At 56.5% G+C, this 12,229-nt stretch overlaps 1 protein-coding gene across 2 annotated transcripts in view; it reads left to right on the top strand.

Moving 5' to 3' along the window:
• The window catches only part of LRRC4B (leucine rich repeat containing 4B), a 36,699-nt gene extending 26,400 nt beyond the window's left edge, over window positions 1-10,299 (top strand). For both annotated transcript variants that reach the window (XM_053914929.1, XM_053914928.2), the window contains exon 3: window positions 7,775-10,299. In XM_053914929.1, coding sequence (XP_053770904.1) covers window positions 7,775-9,613 — 1,839 coding nt within the window. In that variant the 3' untranslated portion in view covers window positions 9,614-10,299. The remainder of the gene's footprint in view (window positions 1-7,774) is intronic.
• Window positions 10,300-12,229: the final 1,930 nt, after the last annotated feature.

Below are 12,229 nucleotides of genomic sequence, written 5' to 3'. Positions count from 1 at the left end.
GGAGGAAGAAGAGGCATTTTGGCAGGGCTCAGGAGGAGGGGTGGTCCAGGGGGACAAATGGGGGAAAGGCATCCTGAGCAGAGGGAACAGCATCAGCAAAGTCGGAGGGCCTGGTGAGAGGGTGCAGGAGTTGAGATTGGCCAGAAGGCAGCTGGAGTGAGGCTGCCGGGGGAGGGTCGTCAGGAGGGGAAGGGAGAGGCAGGCAGATGCCAGGCCTAGCAGGGCCTCCCAGACAGGACTGTTTCCTGAGGGGCCTGGAGAGGCCTAGAGCACTCAGGAGGAGGAGAGAAAGGCCAAGGGGGAGAGGCTGGGGGCCGGGCAGGCTGAAGCCTGAGCCGGGCTGCTGGGCGGAGCCGGGCTGTGTGGCTGTGAGACATTGAAAAAGGACAGAACCCGCAGGTTTGTCAGCTGACTTGACAGGCAAGGCCCTGGGTGGTGCAGGGTTCAAGGCTGGGGAGGTGGTACCGGAGGGGCCACGCTGAGGACAAGGGCCCGGAAGGAAGGAGGAGCAGATGGGGCAGGCAGCCCAGTCCTGCTGGGCTTGCAGATGGGCTCGCTGGGAACTGGGGGCCACCCCCCCCCAACCAAGTGTCACTAAGACAGAATGAGGAGGCGATTTCCCCAGACTTTGTCCCGGCACCTGGGCCAGCAGTCCATCCTTCTCAGCTTCCCAGTCCAAACTCAAGCCTGACATTTCGGAGCCCATTGGTTCTCTCCCCTCGTTCTCTCCCCGCTGACCAGTGACGTGGGAACCTCCCCCCCCCACCCCGTTGTTGCTGTTGTTGTTGTTGATAGAAAGGCGTGAGGGCCTGCTCTCTGCTCTGCCAGCGTATGCAGGTCGAGGAGAAAGGCAGCCGAGAGCAGGGCGCTGTGGTCCAGATGTTTGGGAAACACAGCGGGGCGAAGGGAAACTGTCCTCTCCCCAAGGGCTTCCCGGAACTTCGGGCCGTGCCACTGACACTGTGTCCCACACCTCCTGGGGCAGGACACGCAGGCTCCAGGCATGTTTGACCAGGACAGCATTGCTTTTTCTTTTTTATAACTTTTTTTCTTCCTTTAGAGAGGGGGCAGGAGGGAAATCTGTATGTATATATACACATAGAGAGACAGACAGACAGACAGAGAGAAACATCAATTTGTTGTTCCACTTACCGATACATTCATTGGTTGATTCTTGCATGTGCCCTGACCAGGGATGAAACCCACAACCTTGGTGTGTTGGGACGATGCTCTAACCAACTGAGCTACCCGACCAGGGCAGGAAAGGTTTTGTTGTGCTGCTGTTGAGAACCTCATGGGATGAGGAGGAAACCAAGGCGCCTGTGGCCCACGTGACAGGGCCGGGATCCAGGGCTCAAGTGCAGACCGGCTCTGAGACCCCCAGCCTCCTGCACAGGCACAGCCACGTGACCGGCTGGGGCCTCCCCAACCCCCCCAACTCTGAGGCCATCCTGCCATGGTCGCTGCCCATCTGTCCCAGGAAGCCAAGTCTTGTGGGGGCCCCTTCCCGGCTGGCAGGAGCTTCCTCAGGCCAACCACCCACCACCCACTTCGGAAGCAACTCACTCCCTCCTTTGCGTGAAACGGCACCAACTGAGGATTCAGCCAGCTCCACAAGTCAGCCGGGTTCACTGGAGGAAGTGAGAGAAAGCGGGAGCATATTGAGGGAAATAAACAACTGAAGTCCGCTGTTCCATCTCAACGTCCAAAAGCAGCTGTGGGCTGGGAAAGACGGCAGGAGAGCAGGCCATCGTGTTGGAGGCGGATTTCGTGACATGGGGAAAGGAGCACAGTGTGACGCTATTCCAGGGAAATGCAGGGCCCTGGACAGGACATCATGTCACCAAAATGTTGTAAAACATAAAAGGATGCTGCAAAAGCATAGCCCTGCATTATACACATAGAGAAAAAGACTGGAAGGAAGTGGGCCAACAACTTGTTAACGGAAGTGAATTCTGGGCAGAGGCCCTTTGGCTGATTTTCCTTTTCTTTTTATGCTTTTTCCTAAGTGTGTGTTACTTTTTCTTCAAGGTTTTTTTTTTTTTTAAGATTTTATTTATTTATTTTTAGAGAGGGGAAGGGAGGTAGAAAGAGAGCGAGAGAAACATCAGTGTGCAAGAGATACATTGACTGGTTGCCTCCCTCACACTCCCAACTGGGGACCTGGCCTGCAACTCAGACATGTGCCCTGATTGGGAATCGAACCAGCGACTGAGTATGTATTACTTTTATCAGCAGGAAAAAACCAAATATATGGAGAGTTGCTTTGTTATTCTAACCCAGTACCCAGCACAGGTCGGGCCCCAGGAGACACTAGGTGGTGTTAATTAGGGGAGGAGGAAGGACAGGGACAAAAGGGGACAGTCCCTTCCGGGACCTCTACTCTGTGCTGTTATTCCAGTTCCACCTCATTGTCCCTGTAAGCCCTTCTAAGCGAGCTGAAGATTCCAACGTTGTTTTTTTTTTAATGAAAGTTTAAAATTTTTTCTGTTTATTGATTTGAGGGGGGGACATCGATTTGTTGTTCCATTTATTGATGCATTCATTGGTTGCTTCTTGTGTGTGCCCTGACCTGCACTGAACCTGCCATCTCGGCGTATCGGGATGGTGCTCTAACCAACTGAGCGAGCTACTTGGCCAGGGCGGACCCCAAACTTTGCAGAGCCTAAATGTATCTCTTCATCAGTCTCTTGCACCCTGAGGCCCCAAGGACCTTCCCTCAGGCAAGGTGCCAGGTTGCTTTCTGAATTCCCAGGAATCTGGTTTCCACACAGGGAATGATCAAAAGGACTCCCCAAAATAAGAGATTCTGAGAGGGGCCACTTTCAAATTCACCTGGTTATAAAACCCAAAGCCTGAGCGTGCATTTCTGGGCTGCAGGCCTGGAGCTGAGACCCAGTCTCCCAGCTTCCTGCGGGGGGCCTGTCTCTGTGGGAAGAGGCAGAGGCAGAGGCAGACAGGCAGCCGGGAGCAGCTGAGCATGAGACAGGACCCAGGAAGGGGGGACAGGGCCAGGACATCCTCTGAAGCAGGCGATCCCTGAGCTGGGTATTGAAGGCAGATGGGAAGTAGCCAGAAAAGAAAGTAGGAACGGTGTTCCTGGCAGAGGGAACAGCAAGTACAGAGGCCAAGAGGCAGGGGTGAGTTTGCTGTGTTTAGGGAACTGCTAGAACAGGAGGGAGATGGGGAAGAATGAGGGAAGAGGAGCGGTGAGGTCTTACCAGGCTGATGAGGAGGGCAGGGACTGTCTTATTATGGGATGGACCTTTGCAGTCGGTCATCTTGGTCTGCGGCAGGGTGTGGAGTAGAAGAATCGGCTCTGGGAATGATGGGGACTCTGGGAGGGACCAGGAGCTGTGGGTGGGAAGAGACCTCCCAGAGCCTGGTGGTGTCTGGGTGGGGGAAGAGGAAGCTGGGGCCGTGGACAGGAGAGGAAGGGACAGAATAGGGAGTCAGGGGACAGAGGGCTGGCTCGGGGACAGCCAGGGTCAGACTGACTGCCCTGGGAGCCATCCTCCACACGTGGACAATAATAGCGCACCCCGGCGACCTCCGCCTCCCCAGCCACCCCCGAAGGGGTGGCCATCCTTCTCCCTTCAGAGCCGGCTGTGGACCAGAGGCCCTGGTCACTCCAGGACAGGCCCTCCAGCCGGGATGGGGGTCGATGGGATGAGATCAGAGCTCGGACTTCACAGGCACGTCAGCGGCCCGGCCTCAGATGCTGCCTCTGCCAAACGGTTCCAGTCACCTCCTCCGAGAGCCGCCATCCCCTCCTTCCCCAAACAGGCCCCTCACCACCCACTTCCCAGGCTGCTGGGGGACAAGATGGCGCCCCTAAAGCATCACGGAGCTGAGGAAACACCTGGTAACCTCACACGCTGAGCACACGGGCCGGAAACACATGCGGGGTTTGGAAGGCTGCCTGTGAAAAAGTATGTCAAACAACTTCGTCAGTTTCCGTCTTGATGACATGTTTGCAGTCACAATATTTGGGATCTAGCGAGCTAAAGAAATAGATGATTGGGCCTGGTTGGTGTAGCTCACTGGATTGAGCGCCAGCCTGCAAACCAAAGGGTCACCAGTTCAATTCCCAGTCAGGGCACATGCCTGGGCTGTGGGCCAGGTACCCAGTGGGGGCTACATGAGAGGCAACCACACATCGATGTTTCTCTCCCTCTCTGTCACCCTCTCTCTAAAAATAAATAAATAAACTCTTTAAAAAATTAAATAGATGATTAGAATTGATTTCACCTGTTTTGGGTTTTCTTTTAATGGGCTTTCAGAAAGTTTAAAATTAAGTGAGTCGTTCACGGCTAAGGGACCCATCGGCAAGATGAAAAGGAAACCCACTGTATGGCAGAACGTGTTTGCCAACGATACATCTGATAAAGGTTTAATCTCCAAAATATACAAAGAACTAACACAACTCAACTCCACGGAGGCAAACAATGTAAGTAAAAAATGGGCGAAGGACCTGAATAGACACTTCTCCAAAGAGGACATACGGATGGCCTATAGACATGGGAAAAGATGCTCAGCATCACTAGCCCAGAGAGATGCAAATGAAAACCACAATGAGGTACCACCTCACACCTGTCAGAACAGTCACCATCAATAAATCAACAAACAACAAGTGCTGGTGAGGTTGTGGAGAAAAGGGAACCCTAGTGCACTGTTGGTGGGAATGCAGACTGGTGCAGCCACTGTGGAAAACAGTATGGAGTTTCCTCAAAACCAAAAGGTCACCGGTTCAATTTCTGGTCAGGGCACGTGCCCAGGTTTTGGGCCAGGTCCCTGGCTGGGGGTGTACAAGAAGCAACTGATGGATGCTTCTCATACAGGTCAATGTTTCTCTCCCTCTCTCTCTTTCTTCCTTCCCCTCTCTCTAAAAATAAGTAAATAAAATCTTTTTAAAAAGTTAAAATGGAACTGCCATTTGACCCAGCAATCCTACTTCTGGGAATATATCCTAAGAATCCCGAAACACCAGTCAGAAAGAATATACGCACCCCTGTGTTCATTGCAGCGTTATTCACAATAGCCAAGATTTGGAAGCAACCCAACAGCCCATCAGGGGTAGATGAGTGGATAAAAAAGCTGTGGTACATTTGCACAATGGAATACTACACAGCAGTAAAAAAGAAGGAGATCCTACCTTTTCGAACAGCATGGTTGGACCTGGAGAGAATTATGCTCAGTGAAATAAGCCAGTTGGTGAAAGACAAATACCACATGAACTCACTTATCCATGGAATCTACTGAACACAATAAACTGAAGAACAAAACAGAAACAGAAGCATGGACACGTGGAGCAGACTGGCAGCTGCCAGAGGAGGAAGGGGAGACCGGATGAAAGATGAGGAAGGGACTGACCAAAGAACATGATGCGTGACCCAAGGTCATGGACAAGGAAGGAGGGATTGGCTGAGGGAGGGAGAGTGGGGCTCAATGGAGGCGGGAAGAAGAAAGAGCAGGAACAACTGTAATACCATACAATTTTTTTAATTAAGTAAATTTTTTAAAAATTCATTGACTAATTCACATTACATTTCCATTGGGTCGCCCTGGCCTAAATAGTGCCTCTTACTGTTTTGTGTATGTGACTGTCCCAGGAACACTGTCGTCCCTCAATGCTGGGTGCCTCTCTGGTACGGTCTTGTTCTTTAAAACTTTTTTAAAAGTGTTTTGCTACTTATTATAAAAGTACTTTTTGTCCATTGAAGAAGAAAATAAAGAATAAAAGTGATCTGGCTGGTGTGGCTCAGTGAATTTGAACACTGGCCTGTGAACCAAAGGGTCTCTGGTTCGATTCCCCGGTCCCCAGTAGGGGGCGCATGAGAGACAACCACACATTGACGTTTCTCTCCCTCTCTTTCTCCCTCCCTTCCCCTCTCTCTAAAAATAAATTTAAGAATAAAAATGACCCTTAATCCCCAACAGCTGGAGTTCACTCTGAGCAGAGCGCACACCACTTCCTCTCAGGCTTCCTGGTGCACATGCGCAAATAACCTCGTTTTTAAGTTTTACAAAGTCACCACCACACAGCATGCTCTGGGCCACTCTTCATTTCCACCTTTTTAAAAAATTATAGTATTTTCTCTGGCCTTATTTTTCATTTTATTGATTTTAGAGAGGGAGAGAGGGAGAGAAACATCAGTGTGTTCGCCTCTGATGCGCCCCCTACTGGGGACTTGGCCCACAGCCCAGGCTTGTACCCTAACTGGGGATGAAACCCACAACCTTGGTGTATCAGGACAACGCTCTAACCAACTGAGCTACCTGGACTTCTGCGCCTCCGCATACCCAGCACGGTGATCAGTGAAGAAAATCTGGTGAGATTCTACCTCTTGGGCCTATCCCAGCCTCAACCCTGAGAGGTAGAGGCCACATTCAGGGGTTAAGAGCCAGGACTCTGGAGCCCGACAGCCTCGGTCCAATCCCAGGTCAGCTGCCCCCTCCTGTGTGACATCGGGCAAGTCACTGCCCTTCGCTGTGCCTCTGTGTCCTCCCACTTAAATGGGGATAACTCATAACTGCTCGTGTGAAACCCTCGGGACCAGATGTGTTTTTACAGCACCCCAGTGGATCTTCTTATAGCCCCTAGCAAACGTGGGGACATTTCTAGAGAGGGAGGTTTGAACAGTCACATGAGTGGGATCGATGAAAGGTTTAAAGAGCCTACATGAGTTCTGGTCAGGTTTTGCCCCCACACGGGTTGTGGTGCCAAAGTTATTATGAAACATCTTCTGGTTTTCTGAGCTCACGCATTCGAGCTGCAGGTGTTGGATAGGCATGCTGATCCCACAGGGCTGTTTGGCCGATCAAATCGGGTGTTGCCGGTACAGCCTTTAGCACAGGGTCTGGTACTGCTAGCCGTGCATGCTAGCTGCTGATTAATCTTTTTATTGAGGTGTAATGTACATATAAAATGCCCCTGTTTTATGTGTACAGCTTGGGGGGTTTGGGCAGTTGCATTCGCGCATAGAGGCACCGCCCCAATTTGGAACAATTCTATTACCCCGGGAAGCTCCCTCGTGCCCTTTCCCAGCCTGTCGCCCCCACACACGCTCAGAGACACCGCTTAGCACCTCCAGAGCGGAATGAATGGGACCCCACCGCGCGGGCGCGCCTGTGCGTCTGCCTTCTCGCCCTCAACGCGATGCCCGTGACATTCGTCCGCGGTATCGGGCCTGTAGACAGTCTGGTTTTTTTTTCCCGCGCTGAACCGCAGTGTCCCACTGTAGGGACACAGAGAGCCTGTCCTTCACCGCTCAGGGACATTTGGGCGTCCTCCGGTTTAGGCTGCAACAAACACAGAGGCTGTGAGCCCCTACCCCAAGCAGTTGGATGGGCCTCTCCTCCCATTTCTCTGGGGACAAATCTCAAACGTGTAAAGGCTGGGTCGCTGAGTAGCTCTATGCTTAACTTTAAAAGAAACAGTCAGGCCCAGCGGGGTAGCTCAGTTGGTTGGAGCATCCTCCTGATAAGCCAAGGTTGTGGGTTCAATCTAAGCTCAGGGCACAAACAAGAACCAACCAATGAATGCATCAATTAGCGGAACAACAAATCAATGTTTCTCTGTCTTTCTCTCTCTCTGAAAACCAATTAAAAAAAAAAAAAGAAACAAACAAACCACTTTTTCCAAAATGGTCTTACGGCCATAGACTCCCACCAGCAGAGATGGAGAGCTCTCCAGTCCACCCCGGGGCAACTTGGTGCTCCTTTATCATTGTCGTGAGTGTCACTGATGGGTGTCTCCCCTCCCCCACCCCAGGTGATCCGGACGGACACCTTCAAGCACCTGCGGCACCTGGAGATCCTGCAGCTGAGCAAGAACCTGGTGCGCAAGATCGAGGTGGGCGCCTTCAACGGGCTGCCCAGCCTGAACACGCTGGAGCTGTTCGACAACCGGCTGACGACGGTGCCCACACAGGCCTTCGAGTACCTGTCCAAGCTGCGGGAGCTCTGGCTGCGCAACAACCCCATAGAGAGCATCCCCTCCTACGCCTTCAACCGCGTGCCCTCGCTGCGGCGTCTCGACCTGGGCGAGCTCAAGCGGCTGGAGTACATCTCGGAGGCGGCCTTTGAGGGCCTGGTCAACCTGCGCTACCTCAACCTGGGCATGTGCAACCTCAAGGACATCCCCAACCTGACGGCCCTGGTGCGCCTGGAGGAGCTGGAGCTGTCAGGCAATCGGCTGGACCTGATCCGCCCGGGCTCCTTCCAGGGCCTCACCAGCCTGCGCAAGCTGTGGCTCATGCACGCCCAGGTGGCCACCATCGAGCGCAACGCCTTCGACGACCTCAAGTCGCTGGAGGAGCTCAACCTGTCCCACAACAACCTGATGTCACTGCCCCACGACCTCTTCACGCCCCTGCACCGCCTCGAGCGCGTGCACCTCAACCACAACCCCTGGCACTGCAACTGTGACGTGCTCTGGCTCAGCTGGTGGCTCAAGGAGACGGTGCCCAGCAACACGACGTGCTGCGCGCGCTGCCACGCCCCCGCCGGCCTCAAGGGGCGCTACATCGGCGAGCTGGACCAGTCGCACTTCACCTGCTACGCGCCGGTCATCGTGGAGCCGCCCACGGACCTCAACGTCACCGAGGGCATGGCCGCCGAGCTCAAGTGTCGCACGGGCACCTCCATGACCTCGGTGAACTGGCTGACGCCCAACGGCACGCTCATGACCCACGGCTCCTACCGCGTGCGCATCTCAGTCCTGCACGACGGCACGCTCAACTTCACCAACGTCACCGTGCAGGACACGGGCCAGTACACGTGCATGGTGACGAACTCGGCCGGCAACACCACCGCTTCGGCCACGCTCAACGTCTCGGCCGTGGACCCCGTGGCGGCCGGCGGGGCTGCCGGCGGCGGGGGCAGCCCTGGGGGCGGCGGTGGAGGGGGAAGTGGTGGCTACACCTACTTCACCACGGTGACAGTGGAGACCCTGGAGACGCAGCCCGGAGAGGAGGTGCTGCAGACACGGGGGACGGAGAAGGAGCCCCCAGGGCCCACCACGGATGGCGTCTGGGGTGGGGGCCGGCCCGGGGATGCCGCCGGCCCGGCCTCGTCGTCCACCACGGCGCCCGCCCCGCGCTCCTCGCGGCCCACGGAGAAGGCATTCACGGTGCCCATCACGGACGTGACGGAGAACGCCCTCAAGGACCTGGACGACGTCATGAAGACCACCAAGATCATCATCGGCTGCTTCGTGGCCATCACGTTCATGGCCGCCGTGATGCTCGTGGCCTTCTACAAGCTGCGCAAGCAGCACCAGCTCCACAAACACCACGGGCCCACGCGCACCGTGGAGATCATCAACGTGGAAGACGAGCTGCCCGCCGCATCGGCTGTGTCTGTGGCGGCCGCGGCCGCTGTGGCCAGCGGGGGCGGCGTCGGCGGGGACAGCCACCTGGCCCTGCCCGCCCTGGAGCGTGACCACCTCAACCACCACCACTACGTGGCGGCCGCCTTCAAGGCGCACTACAGCAGCAACCCCAGCGGCGGGGGCTGTGGGGGAAAGGGCCCGCCGGGCCTCAACTCCATCCACGAACCTCTGCTCTTCAAGAGCGGCTCCAAGGAGAACGTGCAAGAGACGCAGATCTGACACCGCCACCGCTGGGCGGGGGACTGGGCTCGGGCCAGACTGGGACCCTCCCTGCTGCCCCAGGCTCCTCTGACTGCCTGGGGAAGGTCGGGGAAGATGGGCTTAGAGCCTGTCTGGACCCCAGGGCAGCTGGCCCAGCCACCGACCACAGGGTGGGGCCCCAGGCGTGAAGGCCCCTGGTTCCAGCCTTGCCCCCATCCCCAGTGACCAAAGGGGATGCAGGATTCAGAAGTGTCCAGAACCAATCCCCCCACTACCCCGGCTTTCCCTCCTGGCTCTCCCCACCGACCGACCGACTGACCAACCGTCCCGGCCCTCCACCTTCCAGGGGAGAGAGGAGCTTTTTTGAGGGGCATCCTTTCCCCTCACCCCCAACAGCCCTCCTTTTACAGTTCATTTTTTTTGCAGTTCGAGGCCTGTCCCCCCACCCCCCACCCATCCACCCTCTAAACTGATGAGACAGACACGTGGTTGTCAGCGCCTCCAGACCCCCTGGCCGGACCCCCACTCCCGAGCCCACTCCGACCCCTGGGCCCCCTGGCTGGGGGTGGGGCAGCCCCCGCCGCCCCCCCCCCATAGACTCTTTTGATACTGAAGGGAGGTTTGCGTCAACAACTACCTGCTCTGTAATTACTTTAAAAAAAAAACACGGAAAAAGTAAAAAAATATTTTTTTTGGTCATGAAAGCATGGAAGAGAGAGAAAACGAAGTGAATGTGGAGCAAAATGAGAGGCCGTCACAGGCCCTGCGGGGGTGTTGAAACGCTCACCCTTGACCTTGGAGGCCCTGGAGGGGCTCAGTCACCTGGCACTGGTACTGCGTCCCCCTGCAGCCCCTCTGAGGCAGGTCCTGAGGTCCTCTCCCCGCCCCCACTTCTCAGAAATGGAGGGGCCCATATTAGTGTTCTGGGGCTGCTATCGCAAAGTCACAAACACTGGGTGGCCCAGGACAGTGGGACTGTGGTCTCTCTCTCACAGGTCAGCATCCAGGAGTCCCTGATGGGGGGTGGGGGGCGCAGGGCCTGGTGCCCTCTGGAACCTGTAGGGGAGGAGCCTTCCAGCCTCTTCCAGCTTCTGGTCACCCAGACGCCCCTTGGCTGGTGGCAACTATACCCAAACCTCCACCTGGCGTTCTCCCTGCGTCTCCACATCATCTTCCCTCTGAGTGCGCCTGTCTCTGCATCCCCAGTCCCCCTTTTTATAAGGACACGGGGCCCCTTGGATGAGGGCACTTCCTACCCCAGCATTACTTCACTGGATGGTCTGCAAAGACTGTCTCCCGATGAGGTCGCGGAGTTGGGGTACAGAGTTCCTGTTGGGGTACAGAGTTCAACCCCTTCCAGAGCCAACCCAGGGAATCCGTGTCCACTGCAAACCCATTCGAGACACATGGCGCAGGACGCACTGAAGGGGAGGGGGGAGTGCCAGGTGCTCTAGGCAGCTGGGGCCTGCAGCTCGGGAGGGAGCTGCACTTTGTCTTGTAAACGCACAGGCAGGAGAGATGGGGCCCAGGCCTGGGGACAGGGAGGGTGCTATGCTGTCTCCCAGGGCAGAGAGGACCCCTCCCCGCCCCCGCTGGAGGGACAGGAGCCAGCCAGTGGGACAAAACCCAGGGGTCAGCTGCTGGTGGGGTGGGGGAGGCCAAGGTGCTTGCGTTTCAGCCTCCAGAGGGTTGGGCCTGCCAGGCCCACCATTCGTGATGCCTGGACAGGCAGAGGCTGACTGAGGCAGCGGGACCCACCGCTCAGCGCAAGGCTGGGCCAGCAAGCGGGCCGGGTCTCAGCCCCATTTCTCCCCTCACCTCGGCCCACCCTGGCCCCATACACAACAGCTCGGGGTGCTGCAGGGGACACCCAGGCCCTGTGGAGTTGAGGACAGAGGTGGGGGTCCACGGAAAGCTCTGATGTCCCCATCGCACGGCATCTTCTCTCGTCCCCACCTGCAGCTCTTAGAGCAAATTGTTCCCTCATCCACAGGGGCAGCAGCAGCCACCATGGCTGGGGTCTCAGGCCCTATCTGCCCACTCTGCTGCCTGTCGACTTGGGACTCCCCCTCGCTCCCTCCTGCATGCTCTCTTTCTCCCTCATCCTCTTTCAGAGCCATCCTGGTTGCCATGGCAATGCTGCAGCGGGTACCAGGTGGCAGCTGGGGGCAGGGAGCCGGCACCACCGCAGCCTCCACCATTTCCGATGCCAGGCACCCATGAGGCGTACTGGCTGGAGCTCATTTTGGGGGGCACTCAGCCTCCCCAGGCCTCCCAGGCTTCTCTGTGGGGTAGGGAGAGGGGAGGGACAGTATGGGGGGTGAGAACACAACCCTGGGACTGTGCCAGTGGCATGGTGGCTGGGCACAGGAAGCTGAAAGGTGGGAAGTCAAGGTGAACTGAGGGAGGTTCTGGACAGGTGCTGGGGGGTGGGGGGCAAACTCCAGCTCCCGCTTCCTGGTGGAAAGACCGGGAATGACCAGGCCAGGTCTCCTTCGAATGTTGCCTGGTGGGGAGAACGTGAGGGCCTGGCCTGGCTAGGGACAGAATGGCAGCAAGCCCGGCAGAGATGGGGGCGGGGGCTGGAAGGCTGGAGGTCCAGGGAGACGGAGAGACAGAAGTGGAGCAGGAGAC

This window comes from Desmodus rotundus, chromosome 12 (genome assembly GCF_022682495.2).
Source record: "Desmodus rotundus isolate HL8 chromosome 12, HLdesRot8A.1, whole genome shotgun sequence".
In the NCBI taxonomy this organism is placed as follows: Eukaryota; Metazoa; Chordata; class Mammalia; order Chiroptera; family Phyllostomidae; genus Desmodus; species Desmodus rotundus.
The sequence above is the reverse complement of the archived record's forward strand: the minus strand, read 5'-3'. Positions and strand labels throughout refer to the sequence as shown.